Raw genomic sequence first — 15,876 nt, forward strand, 5'->3', positions numbered from 1 at the left:
TCTATAATGTCTGTGACAGAGGTCGGAAGAGAATGGTCAGACTGCTCTGAGCTGACAGGAGGGCAACAGTAACTCAAATAACCCCATGTTACAATCAAGGTTTGCAGAAGAACGTATCTGAATTTGCAACAGAGTCTTGGAAGTATATGGATTACAGCAGCAGAAGACCACACCATGGGCCACTCCTGTCAGCTAACAAACTGAGGCTATAATTTACACAGGCTCACCAAAACTGTCTCTAGTATTTTTGCTGATCATGTCCATCGCTTCAACATCACAATGTATGCCTATCTTCTGATGGTAGCTTCAAGCAGGATGGTGCACCATGTCAAGCTCAAATCATCTCAAACTGGTTTCTCTAATGTGACAATGAGTTCACTGTATTTACACAGCCTCCACATTCACCAGATCTCAGTCCAATACAATCCATCCAAAAGGTATCCCCAGCGCTTCACTTGTTCCACATTTTGTCATGTTACATATTTATTCCAAAATGGATCAAATTAAATTTTCAACCAACCCCAACTAGTATCCCAATTACTGCTGACAAAAAACATCCCCACAGCCTGATGCTACTATTCCCCAGATCTGTGCCTCAATACAGTCCTGTCTCAGAGCTTTACACACAATTCTTTAGATTTCATGTCTTCTTTTGTGCTCTGTCATGCACTGTCAACTATGGGATCTTATATAGATACACAACACGTGTATGAGCGAGCTTTGTTTACCAACGACCCTGTCGCTGCTTCACTGTTCCTTGGAGCGCTTTTGATACATACTGACCACTGCAGACTGGGAATACTCCATGAGAGTTGCAGTTTTTAAGACGTTCTAACCCAGTCGTCTACAGTCATCACAATTTGGCCCTTGTCAAACTCGCAAGATCCTGACACTTGCCCATTTCAGTAGCTGGGACCACATCCTCAGTAACGATGGGCGATGAGGGATGAGGAAGTATGAACTGGTGCTGCGGTTTGGGGAAGGCCTTGAAGGGGACTGGCAATGGCTCCTAGGGCGGGCAGACCCCCATGTACTAATGAGAAGTGAATGAAGGAAAGGAAGAGAGGAGAAGAGAGGAAAAATGGGGGGGGGGGCATGAAAATGAGAACAGCAGATATTGGTGAAGGGGAGCCCAGAGGGGGGGTGAGGGAGGAGTGGTCCCACTCCTGAAATTCAGATGATATCTCCACTTTTTTCTGCTTCTAGCCCATAAAAATTTGAGGACAAAAAGTTCACTTGCTCTCTAATAATGAATGAATACATAATCAGTCTTATTCACCTCACCTGTCAGTGGTCATAATGTAATGCCTGATCAGTGTACATTTGCACTCATCCCTATGGGCAATTTTGAATCCGCAAGTTACCAAAATGGGAAGCACATGTAAACTCCCTTGGCTTTTTTGTCAGACCAATTAAAAAACTAACTATATATATATATATATATATATATATATATATATATATATATATATATATATATATATATGTATGTATGTATGTATATGTATATATGTATATATGTATGTGTATATGTGTATATATATGTATATATATATATGTATGTATATGTATATATGTATATATATATATGTATATATGTGTATGTATATATATATGTATATATATAAGCACACACACATAAAAAAGCTATACAACAAAATAAAATATACCTTAAAACACACACTTGCTATATATTTTTAGGTGGACTTTAATAAATATTTGGCGCACTTTAATTTCATGTGAAAACCAACATGATCAACAAAACAACATAAAAAGCCTCATCAACACAAGCGTCACAGACGTCCACCCGACAGTTCAAAATAACTACAGCCCCCATGAGCCAATGCTCCTGAGGCCGTCCCCTCCCAGAGCCCTGAGCTCTAGTCAACCGCTCTGTCCCCGCCTTTCTACACCACGTGATCGTCTCCGGCCAATAGGGAGTGTCGTTACAGGCGCAATGCGGGTGTCGGGATGTAAGGAGCAATGGCGACGGTCGAGACGATTTTGGAGGTTTGAGTTGAGCTGGATTTGACCAAAAGAGGCAGATTATAGGTAGTTTGGACATTCACACACGTAAAGACCATATGTAAGATAGGAGGTTTGTTTATAGAGAGGTGCTGTAGCGGTTAAACAGAAATATGATAAAGCACTTTAAAAAAAGCAATGTAGATAGTAGAATGAATAAGGCTGAGTGTTATTTCAATTAAAGTTTCATACTATTATAAATCAAAAATACTGTTTTACTGGTAACATTTAGTCACAGCTCCCTTTATTCTTAATGCACGTGTTTATTTTATTTTCCCTCTTTTTAAAAATTTTTAAGGCTTGAATCCCTTCATGTCCTCCTAAAAACAATGGAAACTGAAGTTTGCTCCTTTTCAAGCGTCCTGTCAACCCCCACTTCACAGACTCTAACCAGTCAGGCCAACCTGGCAGCAAAACAGAGAGACAGCAGAAAGTCCTCAGCCGCAACTCCTGCCTTCCTCTCCAACCTGGGAAGGGCCACCCTGCGGGGTATTCGCAAGTGTCCTCAGTGTGGGGTCTACAACGGCACCCGTGGGCTCAGCTGCAAGAACAAGGCCTGTGGGGTGTCCCTCCGGAATGCTTCATCCACGGGCAGAAGCAGCAGGAAATGTGCTGTGGAGGTGGTTAAAGTTATAATCGACAGTGAGGTGAGAGGTGGGAAAGAGCAGGAGGGACAAGGGGTCCTGGGCAGTGGCTCAGGCGGAGGTGTGCAGGTGTTCTCGGTATGTCACAGGGGAAGAGGAGTCACAGGCACACAGTGTGGCTTTGTGGAACTCGTTCCCACGGATACTGCGATCGCCACTGGGGATGGCCCCACCCTGCTCACCCGCATCAACCTGGGCCGCTGCTTTTTGCCTTCCTGCAAACAGGGTCAAAGATCGAATCAGGGCGAGTCACCTGCAGCCAAACAGTCCTCCGAGAGCCTCTGTGTCCACATCAAACAAGCCATAGAGTGTCGCAGCTGTGCCACCCCACTGACGTTCAAAAGTTCAGTCCTGGAGGGTTTGAAGGCCTCAGATCAAGTCAAAGAAGAGCTGTGGCGGCTGGCCACGGAGTCTCCGGGGCCCCTGGTGCAGCGCGTTTCTAAAGACACGCTGGTGGTGAAGTGTCACACGGACTCACACCATCCACTGGGGCTGCTGCATCTGACTGTAGGCGCAGGGGGGCCGTCATCAGAGGCTTTGAAGAGCGAGAGAAGCATTTTTCACTGTGCCTGCCAGGTTAACACGAGAAGAAATAAAGCCGGCGTGGACGGAGCAGGCGGCTCTCAGCCGCCTCCCAGCTCTTTCACTTTGCAGCCCTGCCTTCACTTCTTTGCCTGCGTGTGTGCATTTGCAAGCGACGAGAAGCTGGCCTCAGAGTTTTCAGCTTTCCTCAACTACGCCTCCAGCGGTACGGCAACCCAGCTGATTTCAACCAGTTTCGACAGAACCTGGCAGCAGACTGGGATTACATTAGTACTCAAGTGTTGTCAGACAAGAATACTGAATCCAGTCTCTTTATTTATGAAACTTCTCAACAAGCAAAAAGATACACACATACATATATTAGTGATAATAACCTGTCATTTTGGAGGGCTGCAGAGGAATACTGTTTAAAAAAACAGCAATTGAATGTACATGCACATGATGTTTACTAAGAGACTTGGCGAAAATCAGAGTTACACATTTTTCTCTGACCTGTAATGCTTTTTTTTTTTTTTTTTTTTTTTTTTAAATCATTTCTGATTGTTTTGGTGTGAGTTGCCCTGAGCTGTGGGTATGTCTGCCTTTCTGCAATGCAATGAAACCAGAAGGCTCGACTTGTAGTAGTGAAGAAATATCCATATATTTCAGTTGTTCAGAAGTACACCTGTTCAACTGCTCTATAACACAAACTGTCTGATCAGCCAATCATATGGCAGTGACTCAGCGAAGGTGACTTGATGACATTCAAACTGGGCATCAGAATGGGAGAAGACTTTGAGCATGGCTTGGTTGTGTCACTCTGTCACAAGAAAAAGCCCCTCATTATGCTTTTTTTTTTTTTTCCAAGTGCCATTTAACTTAAGCATAGTCAAGAGAAAGCAGATGTCTCCAAGACTGGGTTTCTAACACCAAAACAATCTAGATGTATAAAAAGCACCACAGACCAGCTTACGGCTTTACTCTTGGCCACAAATGCAGCTCAGCCAACTGTTCCTTCATGCTTGATCACATGTCTTAGCATGTCCCTCTCCTTGTGGTTTTCCTTTCAGGCTTGCAGCAAAAAGTTTTGGGTAGAACAATCAGTCCCTGTGAGAAACCTCTGCAGCAGGCTGAACCCGTCGGCTCTCATCCCAGAGCCAAGAAGCTTCACCTGGATGAATCTGTCTCTGGTGGTTTGATCGTAATTCTTTCTGAAAAACTGAGCACAAATCATTGTGCTCATCGATGTTGCTCTAAATCTGCTGTTGTCCTCACTTCTCTTCCTGTCTTATCTTTCTCTGTCATTTCCTGCTGCCTCTGTGAAGCCCTCTCAGTGGCTTCTCTCTCTGGGGTGGGGAAGGAGGGAATGTCGGCCTCTTGCCCAAGGAAAGCTGGTCACAGGAAAGCCCCTGGTGCTGGTGGGCCGAAGGCTCCAGGTGCTACCTCCTTGCCTTGTCTCACCACTGGAGCCTTTCCACCTCTCTTGTGTGTGTCTGTTAAAGAACCTTAAATCTCCTCAGACGTCTCTCTCTGTGGTTGTCATTTCATCTATCTAATCTTGCAGCACTTACCCCGATCCACTGTTCAAAAAGAACACAGAAGATACTATAACAGTTGTAGCATATTCTAACATTTAGTTCAGGAAAATGTCTGGATTCTTTTTTAATCTGATTTGAAGACTAAATATTTGTATGTCTCAGGGAGCACTCAGGCCGTGGATGAGCATACGGTGACGATGGGCTTTCATCAGTGGCTGGCGAGTATCACAGAGAGGATCCACCTGGCCATGCACTACCAGTGTGATGGTAAAGTTGAAACAACGATTCAAGCACTAAAACAAAAGTATTTTCAACAAATTAGGCCATGAAATCTTGCGTCTTTGAGAGTAGTGTCACCTGTCTCCGGTGGTACAATGGAGACTTTTACATAGAAAATATCCTCATGTTTGACATCATACCGAGCCACGAGTAGAAAAAAGTTCTTGAAACATAGTGTTTGGAGCAGACTGAAGCCTGAGTTTTTGTCTCACAGAGACTTCTTATTCATTTCCTTGTAGAATAGAATGTCTTTATTGTCAGTATGCAGATATACAATGAGATACAGGTCAGATACAGAGATAGTATCTCATTATACGAAACTTTAGCCAACACTTAATAAACACTTTCACCCTCCTTTCACTTTTTTGACCAATAATTGCGCCGGGTCTTCCATGTTGCTCTGTCACATTTTTGATCATAATTCATAAATGTTTTAGTTACTTTACATCCAGTGAAACCATAAATCAGTAAGAAGCAAATCACAACAACAAAAATGTATTTCCAAGTTATCAACATGAACAACATAACAGATTATTAAAAATTAATGACGCAAAGAACCTTTATTTGGAACGGTTCACTCGTTTAATTGTTAAATATGCTGTACTTGCTGTATTTAACCACCAGGGGGCAGCGCAAACACGCTGTTAACACATTTTAAATTGAGGAACTGGGGAGCACACAGTTGTAGTAACAAAACACAAATATTATTCTGCTTTTGATGAAAATAGCAGTTTCTAGTTGCTTATTGCAGAGCTGTAAAACAAAATTAAACGATTTAATTAATTTTTATGTAATTTAATAATAATAATGTATACTTTATTTATCCCCGTAGGGAAATTACTCTTTGCATTTCGCCCATTCACTCTATTGAAGCAGTGGACAGCCAATCCAGCGCCCGGGGAGCAGTGTGTAGGGACGGTACCTTGCTCAGGGGTACCTCAGGGTAGCCATTCAGTGGTCCCCATTTTATTTAATTTATTCAGTGAAAACATACAAACTCTCTACATCGACTGTGTTTACATCGACAGTTTAATTCACTATTAGTTATATAGCGCCAAGTCACAACAACAGTCAATTAAAGGCACTTTGGGTAAAGACCCTACAGCAGTGGTTCTTAACCTTGTTGGAGCTGCCGAACCCCACCAGTTTCATATGTGCAGTCACTGAACCCCTCTTTAGTGAAAAATAAAATAAAATAAAATAGATATGTTTTTTTACTGGTGCACAAAATGAGCCGTGCATGTCACGGCGGAGGCTCTGCCGAACCCCTGAGATCGACTCACCGAACCCCTAGGGTTCGATCGAACCCAGGTTAAGAACCACTGCCCTACAGTAAGAGAGAGAGAAAACCCCAACAATCAGATGACTCCCTAATGAGCAAGCATTTGGCGACAGTAGGGAGGAAGAACTTCCTTTTAACAGAGAGAAGAAGTAGAATGGGGGAGGCTTTCCCATTCTACCTTTAAATCTCCTAAGGTAGATTTAAAGGTAGAAAGTAATCAGTCTGGGGTGATTACTTGCATATCACCCCAGACTGCAAGTAAGCTTGCAGTCTGGGGTGATATGGTACTATGGTATGGAACTTGATCACAGTACATGTTTCTGCAACATGACAGGCTTTAAATTTCTCACTGCGCACAGAAAAAAAACTGTTTCTTTTTTTCCCCATCAGGGAAGCCAGAGCCTCTGGTCTACCACATTCCTCAGGAGTTCTTCAACGCTCTGCAGCAGCGTCTGTCGCTCGGATCCAAGAAGAGGAGACTGCCTAACTTCACAACAGGTGGGAACATATTAGGCTTTAAGTAAGACAGAAATCAAAACCACACAGCTGAGCTCATCATGTAGCTCATCCTGGAAAAGAACCAATGAGCTTATCCCAGGTTGAGGTGTCCGTGTGCTCACAAGTCACAAGATTCGCTACTTCAGAACAGAGTGATGTCTGAATTTAGGTGCACACAATTATCATGTAACGGGTCTTTGCTCAAATTGTGCTTAAGATCATAATGATCATTTTACAGGCAGTAACCTGTGAATTGTGATGCAAACTATGTCAGCGACGTTCTGGTTCGTCACCCAGAAAGTACTTGATAATCTTACAAATTACAGCACAATGGCAGATATTAAACTAGTGACTCATGAACCATCGTAACACAGCCACGCAAAAACCTTGCAAATGGTTTTAAGTTTCAAGCCAATGGAGGTCATTTTTATCATCTCACAAATCATTAAAGAGAAAAGAAAATACTCAAAAAATGAAATGTAGTAAGTCTGCCTTCATCGCCTCATTACTCCTCTTGTAACCCTTTGCAGTAACTGTGAATGTCTCCTGTGAATCTGGGTACTTCCAGCTAAACAAGCCCAAAAATTCATACTTATGTGATACGTCTCTCTCTCTCTGTCTCTGTCTTATTTGTGTGAATGTCAGCATTTGTGAGAAACGATGGACTTCCTCAGACCTCTTACTCCAAGTACACCTGGCACATCACCAATCTGATGCAGGTCAAACGCATCTTTGACACTCCTGAGGTAAACGCTCGCATCTATAAATAAAAAAAATCACACAGCATTTCTTTCATGAAAGATCTTCATTAGTGGTTTTTTTGGCAGACCCCAGACCTCTTCTTACAACTTCGTACCTCTTTCTTCTTGTCTTGCCCAACAGCTGCCGCTGGAGGTCACTCAGAGTTTTGTGAAAAACGCAGACGGTTCGTACTCACATTTTCGCTGCCCCGAGCCTCCGCCTGAGTTGGAATCACTAGAAGGATGCAAGTCAGATCGGCCGCAGGCGATACGACCAATGGAGCTCCGCACCTTCCTCAAAGTCGGTGAGTAACTTTTCTTTCTTTCTTTAGTTTTTCTTCTTTTACACCTGAAGTCAGCCTGCACAGCCATGTTTACACTGCTGTTTCTCGAGCAGGAGCAGCAGATCAGAAGGAGGCCTGCCCGTTTGTGATTGACTGGATCCCAGACGTTCTCCCTCGCTGTCACGTGGGAGAGCTCAGGATCAGCTTTGAATTTGGCCACCAACAGAGCGGCCAGCCCGAACACGGCGACAAAACGAGCGCAGCAGAGAAAGGAGGCCGTAATAAGTCAGACTGTCCCCAACACAAACTCACAAACACTGTCGAAATTCTACAGGTCGTCGTCTAAACACAGCATGACATGTGTCTCCTCATGTGTCCCACTCATAAATAAATAAATATATATATATATATATATATATATTTATGTCAATAAAAGTATTATGAAACGTGTGAAGGAACAAGTGTGTTACACTGTATAATATTGATCAGTAGAAAGCTAGACTGTACTGGAGTTCTCATTTTAATGTGTATTCCTTTATGCAAAAATATTTAAACTACATATTAAAAATCAACAGTTTATTTTTTGAAACAGATTCAGTTTTTTTTTACTTTGTAAAGATAAGAAAAAAGTCTGAAATTGATTGTACAGTAAAAAGTGTGCAAAATAAAATCAGGAAAAAAAAGATGCATTTACTGCCCTGTGTGTTCTGCTGTGTTTTCATCTTGGGAAACTCAGAAATGAATTCTTAGGCCTTTTCGTCATGTCCAGATGATCAAATGATTGATGATCTGGTTCTTATATGGAGCTTTAAGCCTGATTCATTGATAAAAGTACATTTTTCCTTCACCTTAGCACTTTCTATCTCACATTGACACCCCAGTGAAGGCACTGGAAGTTACTCAGGGTTTAGTGTCTTGCCAAGGATAACTTGGCATGCAGACTGGACCAGCAGAGGGTTGAACCATCAACCTTCTAATTAGTTGAGGACCTACTCCACCTGAGCCACAGCCACATCATTCAGTCACGTGATTAAACTGGTGATTCTCAAATTTAGAAGAACAGGTAAAAACAGAATCATATATAGAAACATTTAATCCAGCATTTGAAAACGAATTATCAGCATATACATTAAAAGAGGCCATTTGTGATCTGATGATCAGAGCTGGTTCTCAGGCAAAGACCGAACCAGCAGGTACACAAGGTCAGGTGAGGGACCAGGAGTATGCTGGCCTTTCACAGAGTGGTGTACCTCAGGGTCAAAGCACAAACTGTCAAAGCACAGTTCTGCTGTAATTGTGTGAGGCGCTTGATGGAGGACAGTCAGCAAAAAGGATAAATTGCTGCCATTTAACAAGCTGACTTTCAGCAGTTTGCAGGTCTGGAAAACTGAAGCCAAAGCAAAGCACCTCCCAGCCACTAGAGGGGAACACCTACGGTTGAACAAAGTCTTCCAGTCCTGTAGAAAACACCCGACTGTTCTGACCTCAGTAAGCGCTTTACTGATAAGTTTAATAAACATCCATTTTACTTAGTCAATTATGGTCATTCTAAGAGTCAGAACTTGTAATTAAGTAATTAATTAAGTAATTAAGTAATTAGTGACGTCACAGTGCAGTCCATCTTTTATACCGTCCATGGTTGTTGTCATGCCATCGTGTACGCTGGAGAAGATCCAGCCTTTACTGGAAATTCATACATGCAAGGAGTCAGACCAGGACTTCCAGCCTAATCTAATAACAGCCTCTGTGCTGGGAGGCAGTGCAGTGTTACAGAAGGACAACTTTTAAGGTGTAGACAGCCAGTATTAAATGAGTTTTCTTTTTTAAGAATTTTTTTTGTCATACCTAGCCTGTCTGACTTTTCCTGGTGACATTTGTGAACATGGCTTGGTTTTCTGGCCGTTCTAATCCACAGTCCAGCTACATGTACATTAACAGGTTCATTGTGCAATATCCAGCTGTAAACTGGATTCCCCCATTATGTAGTTATGTGTTTACATCCACCACTCATTAGTATTCCCTGGAGACATCTCCGGTGTATTTCTTTTCTCTATTTGTAGCGTGCAGTTTGGTGAAGATGCTCTCTGAATTTGCATGCTTAGACATCACAATATCACAGTCAAATTCAGATGACTGCAGGATAAAAGACGGCTTGTGTTCTCATTACAGTGGAAGTCCTGCATTACTTTTCTGGACGAATGTACATAACTGTTACCAGCAGATGGAAGCAGCATCCTGCTCCTTCACCTACAGGATTTGAGCAAACACAAATTGAAGAAGTGTAAAAATGGAGGAGAAATGAGTGTAAGAAGTGCATCGTTTCACTCTGTTCCTCTCAGGAAATGAGTTAATATAGAATAAAATTAGGTGTATAACTGCATTTCATAATTTGGCTTCATCCCTTTTTTCTCCCTTCTGGGCATCACAAAGCGGCGATTACACACTTGCTGTGTGATATATCGCTGGAAACATCACACATGCTTACAAAATGTGTCCAAATGCTCATGAATTAATTAAGATTACAAGTTAATGCCATGAGGACGTAACGCCAAATTATATGCAGCGCTCAGAATAGCAGCTTGCACACTGTGTATCTACATGGTTGGTGTAGGCGTTTAAGAACAGTGCCAGCCCCCGGCCTCGTCGTCCCTCACAGGCCCCCAGGACATCAGTGTGAGTACAGCCTCTGCCTGTGCAGGAGGGGGGTGGAGGGTGGGGTGCAGGTTTCTGCCAGACAGCTCTGAGGAACACATTTAGCTGTTTATGTAGTCTGTCAGTCACAGAGATGGGAGACACATCAATCCTCTCCTGGAAGGAATAGCGAGCACATTGTGACAGAGAGACTTCCTCCATCACCTAAAAGATGTGTTATAGAAAGAGACAGCAAAGGCCTGAGAGGGTGGGAGGGCTCGTATGTTGCTGGAAGCCAGAAAAGTTGATTTAAATTTAAAAAGACTAAAGTGGTTTTCAGTAAAATTAATGGTCTTAAAAAAAAGCCTCAAGATTGAAAAGCTGCTAGCAGCATGTCAGTCACTGCACGGTGGCATATGTCAGTTCCACAGTGGTATGTCACAGCTCTTGGATGGCACGCTATACCATACTTTCCAACGGTGTGTGTCACATCAGTATGCAAATTTTATGCCAGTGACATTGTTTCGGGGTGGGTGTTTCTATCTGAGCTCGTCTTTTATTAGAAACGCACCAGAGGCTGATACTACAGCTAACCTTTGCTAAAATGTCCATGGTTTCTTTAACTGCTGTAACCAGTCTTTCTAACCAACGAGAGTGGGCTGATCCAATTTAGGGAAGCCATTTGCTAACAAGAAGCAAACCAAGAACATACAGTGGGTTGCAAAAGTATTCGGCCCCCTTGAACTTTGCCACATTTTGTCACATTACAGCCACAAACATGAATCAATTTTATTAGAATTCCATGTGAAAGACCAACACAAAGTGGTGCACACGTGAGAAGTGGAACGAAAATCAGACATGATTCCAAACATTTTCTACAAATAAATAACTGAAAAGTGGGGTGTGCATAATTATTCAGCCCCCTGAGTCAATACTTTGTAGAACCACCTTTTGCTGCAATTACAGCTGCCAGTCTTTTAGGGTTTGTCTCTACCAGCTTTGCACATGTAGAGACTGAAATCTTTGCCCATTCTTCTTTGCAAAACAGCTCCAGCTCAGTCAGATTAGATGGACAGCGTTTGTGAACAGCAGTTTTCAGGTCTTGCCACAGATTCTCGATTGGATTTAGATCTGGACTTTGACCAACACATGGATATGTTTTGTTTTAAACCGTTCCATTGTTGCCCTGGCTTTATGTTTAGGGTCGTTGTCCCGCTGGAAGGTGAACCTTCACCCCAGTCTCAAGTCTTTTGCAGACCCCAAGAGGTTTTCTTCCAAGATTGCTCTGTATTTGGCTCCATCCATCTTCCCATCAACTCTGACCAGCTTCCCTGTCCCTGCTGAAGAGAAGCACCCCCAGAGCATGATGCTGCCACCACCATATTTGACAGTGGGGATGGTGTGTTCAGAGTGATGTGCAGTGTTAGTTTTCCGCCACACATAGCGTTTTGCATTTTGGACAAAAAGTTCCATTCTGGTCTCATCTGACCAGAGCACCTTCTTCCACATGTTTTCTGTGTCCCCACATGGCTTGTGGCAAACTGCAAACGGGACTTCTAAAGGCTTTCTGTTAACAATGGCTTTCTTCTTGCCACTCTTCCATAAAGGCCAACTTTGTGCAGTGCATGACTAATAGTTGTCCTATGGACAGATTCCCCCACCTGAGCTGTAGATCTGCAGCTCATCCAGAGTCACCATGGGCCTCTTGGCTGCATTTCTGATCAGCGCTCTCCTTGTTCGGCCTGTGAGTTTAGGTGGACGGCCTTGTCTTGGTAGGTTTACAGTTGTGCCATACTCCTTCCATTTCTGAATGATAGCTTGAACAGTGCTCCGTGGGATGTTCAAGGCTTGGGAAATCTTTTTGTAGCCTAAGCCGGCTTTAAATTTCTCAATAACTTTATCCCTGACCTGTCTGGTGTGTTCTTTGGACTTCATGGTGTTGTTGCTCCCAATATTCTCTTAGACAACCTCTGAGGCCGTCACAGAGCAGCTGTATTTGTACTGACATTAGATTACACACAGGTGCACTCTATTTAGTCATTAGCACTCATCAGGCAATGTCTATGGGCAACTGACTGCACTCAGACCAAAGGGAGCCGAATAATTACGCACACCCCACTTTGCAGTTATTTATTTGTAAAAAATGTTTGGAATCATGTCTGATTTTCGTTCCACTTCTCACGTGTACACCACTTTGTGTTGGTCTTTCACGTGGAATTCCAATAAAATTGATTCATGTTTGTGGCTGTAATGTGACAAAATGTGGCAAAGTTCAAGGGGCCCAAATACTTTTGCAAGCCACTGTATTTACTTTTAAGCAGTAGTATTGTATTTTGTATGTAAATCTTTGAAGCTGGATTTAAGAAACACGAGTTTCTTAGTACAGAATGTGATGTCATCAGGTTGGTGTGTTGATTGATTTATATTAACTGATAACTACTTCTAAGGTTAACACTCACTGTTGCAGACAGGGGCAGTGCAAAAGTGAAAAACAACAACAACTACTCCACAAATTCATACTTTTGGGGTACCTTGCGAGTACTAACATGAAACCGGAAGTCTCAGCCAGGTAGCAAAAACTTCAGCCTGTAATACCATATTGGATTTAGCACTGTCCATGTAACCGAAGAAAGAATAATTACGTTTCTAGAATTTACATTGTGCAATAAATTTGTCATGTTTAAATATTTTTGAGATCATTCACAATGAGCAGTAATCTCAAAAGGAGCCTTATAGCATCTTTGAGACACTTGTCTTAGTTTTCCACTCCGTTCATATCATGGTCAAGAGAGACTAGCTCTATACTGCATTTCAGTTAAAAGTATCAACCGTATATAAAGGTGCACCTGTTGGTTGTAAGGTTCTTCTACACAGGAAGCAATTCAGTCACTGCGCATTGCTTTATTGCTTTGACAGCTTGTGTTCCTCTAATGTGTTTACCACCCTGTCATGACCAGTGTTGGGTAAGTTACTTTAAAATAGTAACTTAGTTACATTACTAGTTACTTCTCTCAAAAGTAACTCAGTTACTTCAAGTTACTCGTTACTTTCAAAGTAACTAGTTACTAGGGAAAGTAACTTTGGTTTTACTCAGAGTTCTCTTGTTAATGTGTTTCTTCCATAACTTTGCCAGTCTTCTAGCTTGCTTACTTGCCACAAGTGCACTGTGCCACCTACCAATAGAAGGGAAAATATAATGTATAATGTATAATGCATATTTCCACGAGAGAAATCCCACGCCTGGACCGTCATTGACTGCTGCCATGATTCTAGCCTACGTCACAGAGTCATGTGCGCCTTTTACATCCAACACAAAAACTGCAGTCGTGGTGCTTTCGATTGTACTCAGAACTCAGAAATTCTGCCTTCTGAATAGGAAGATGTAGGCAACACCAGACTGCAGATGAGCTGCATACAGGGCTGGACTGGGACAGAAAATCGTCCCGGGCATTTTGACTAGAGACTGGCCCACCATTATAGGAAAAATCATAAAGCCTTTGAATGAAAACAAACACTGCTGTGACAGTGATGTTCACTGTTTTGATGGTATATATGCATCAATCTATCAATCGTTTGTTGTAAGATTCAGATAATTATTTTTTAAAAGCGAGACATTTTAAATGAGAATAAGAAAGAAAAGTATTTCTTTGTGCCCCCCTTTCCCTGTTAATGCCCTACCTGGCCCCCTGGCAACACTTTGCTAGACCCGCCCCTGCACAGTTACCAGCTGTCAGCTACCTAAAAAAGGATCCTGGTGTTATTTGTCTCTCAGAAACAGTTCATAACTTCCCTTCAACTCATTCATGTCACCTAAAAGGTAAACCTGTTTCTCCATCACCTGTTCAGCTCTGATGATCCAGTAAGGACATCTCCTGGTTTCATCTTCATGTTTCCCTCTCACCAGATAACCAAACCATATCATGACCAGCAGCTTTTTTGCAGCTGTGGCTCCAGCAAACATCAGCTGATAGTAGAAATTAATATTAAATACATTCTAACAACAGCTGATCAAGCTTAAACGTGCTGCTGTTGTTTAGCGCGACATCCCCTGGTTTCCTCTTTCGGCGCAAAGTGAGCGATAAACAAACAAGAGAGCCGATCAGCTGATCATTGATCAGTTTCATGATTGAAGTAGAAACAGGAGAGGGAGGGGGGAGAATGAAAGGAGAAGAGGCAGCTGTGCAGCAAAGACACAGAATAACTCCAGCTTTGTGCCTTTTTCACTGTAGCTGAATTACGGGACAAACTGTTCCTTTTCACCTCAATAAGAAACGCGTAATATTTTCTCTGAATACCAGACGGGATGGTTGGCAACTCTAATAACTTATGAACAAAATAAAGTTTAACATCATTAACATCATAGCACCCACCCAGCTGTATAGAAACTCCGTCATGCTAGCTAGCACGCAGTACGGAAAAAGTCAGAATAACGAAAATAAACTCCACCTAAACTTGGTTCATATCTGACCCAGAGAGACTGCAGGTCATAACTTCTTACCTGAAGTTCAGTTCACACTTGGACCGGCGGCCGCCTCGGGTCTCTTTTCCTTCTGCGTCTCTTTTCCTTCATCCACCTGCTGGCCTCCACCACTTGCTAATGTTACTGAATCTGTGGAAGCTCCGCGATAGCCACCACACGAAGTAACGAGTAACGACCCTATCTAAATCCCAGTAACGACTAACGCGTTCCTGATTTTGGCATAATAACTAGTTACCGTGCTCGTTACCACAATAATAACGTAGTTACTGTAACGCGTTACTTAATAACGCGTTAGTCCCAACACTGGTCATGACTCAATAACCATATTCTTCAATGTCATTGGTAGTCACTACAGTCCCTCGCTTTACAGCTGAGGAAAACTTAACTCAGGACCTGGCCACTTTGTATCACTAGTGCCTTATTTCGCCCATTGTCACGTCAAGCCACAGAACAAATCAGACTTTCTATGGTCTCTTATTGCTAAATGAGTCAAGGCCTCTATATACTCTGCATTCTGAGGTTTCAATGTTAGAGTTTCAGTACTAGTTTTTTTTTAAAGGCAGATATTAACATTTGAAAAGGAGAGGGCAAAGTCGTTAGCTAATGCTGGCTGTATTCATAAACAATTAACAGACACACACATTTGCTAATTAGTGTCCAGTAACAGAATAACATGATGCAGGTGTTTTCCATAGGACTGGGAGTCTTTACTCAACCACAGGGGTTGCCCTCTAGTGGCTGTTGTGCTCGTATGGGTTCCTGGCTTCCTCCCTCAGTCCAAAGCTATTCATGCTTGGTTAAGTGGTGATTTCAAATGGGCTTGGGTGTGATGTGGATAAATAGGTTAAAGTGTGTACATTAAAGCCCTAATGTGCTTTGAATGGCCGGTTAACTAAAAAAAGCATATACATGCCTTTTCCAGTTGCCTCTCTCTGATATAAAAACATGCTATA

At 42.5% G+C, this 15,876-nt stretch overlaps 2 protein-coding genes across 4 annotated transcripts in view; one reads left to right on the top strand and one right to left on the bottom strand.

Moving 5' to 3' along the window:
* The window catches only part of homer1 (homer scaffold protein 1), an 80,402-nt gene that overhangs the window by 57,488 nt on the left and 7,038 nt on the right, over positions 1–15,876 (bottom strand). The gene's annotated exons all lie outside the window — the stretch shown is intronic.
* cUnh2orf42 (chromosome Un C2orf42 homolog) lies at positions 1,738–9,397 on the top strand. Of its 3 annotated transcripts, XM_080907823.1 has the most exons (9): positions 1,738–2,052; positions 2,324–3,417; positions 4,262–4,381; positions 4,517–4,627; positions 4,892–4,996; positions 6,681–6,788; positions 7,434–7,534; positions 7,671–7,833; positions 7,926–9,397. In XM_080907823.1, the coding sequence occupies exons 2-9, from the start codon at positions 2,355–2,357 to the stop codon at positions 8,156–8,158; spliced, it is 2,004 nt and encodes a 667-aa protein (XP_080763949.1). In that variant the 5' UTR covers positions 1,738–2,052; positions 2,324–2,354; the 3' UTR covers positions 8,159–9,397. The 3 variants fall into 3 exon arrangements, with proteins under 3 accessions (XP_080763949.1, XP_080763948.1, XP_080763950.1); XM_080907822.1 differs by having other exon boundaries at positions 1,741–2,052; positions 4,262–4,627; XM_080907824.1 differs by lacking the exon at positions 4,517–4,627 and having other exon boundaries at positions 1,751–2,052.

Source organism: Rhamphochromis sp. 'chilingali', assembly GCF_963969265.1.
Source record: "Rhamphochromis sp. 'chilingali' genome assembly, chromosome: 2".
In the NCBI taxonomy this organism is placed as follows: domain Eukaryota; kingdom Metazoa; phylum Chordata; class Actinopteri; order Cichliformes; family Cichlidae; genus Rhamphochromis; species Rhamphochromis sp. 'chilingali'.

Coding starts and splice junctions, on each gene's coding strand:
- cUnh2orf42 (XM_080907822.1), top strand. CDS start 2,355: ATGGAAACTGAAGTTTGCTCCTTTTCAAGCGTCCTGTCAACCCCCACT. Junction 3,418..4,261: donor CCTCAACTACGCCTCCAGCG/GTACGGCAACCC, acceptor TTTTCCTTTCAG/GCTTGCAGCAAAAAGTTTTG. Junction 7,834..7,925: donor CCGCACCTTCCTCAAAGTCG/GTGAGTAACTTT, acceptor TTTCTCGAGCAG/GAGCAGCAGATCAGAAGGAG.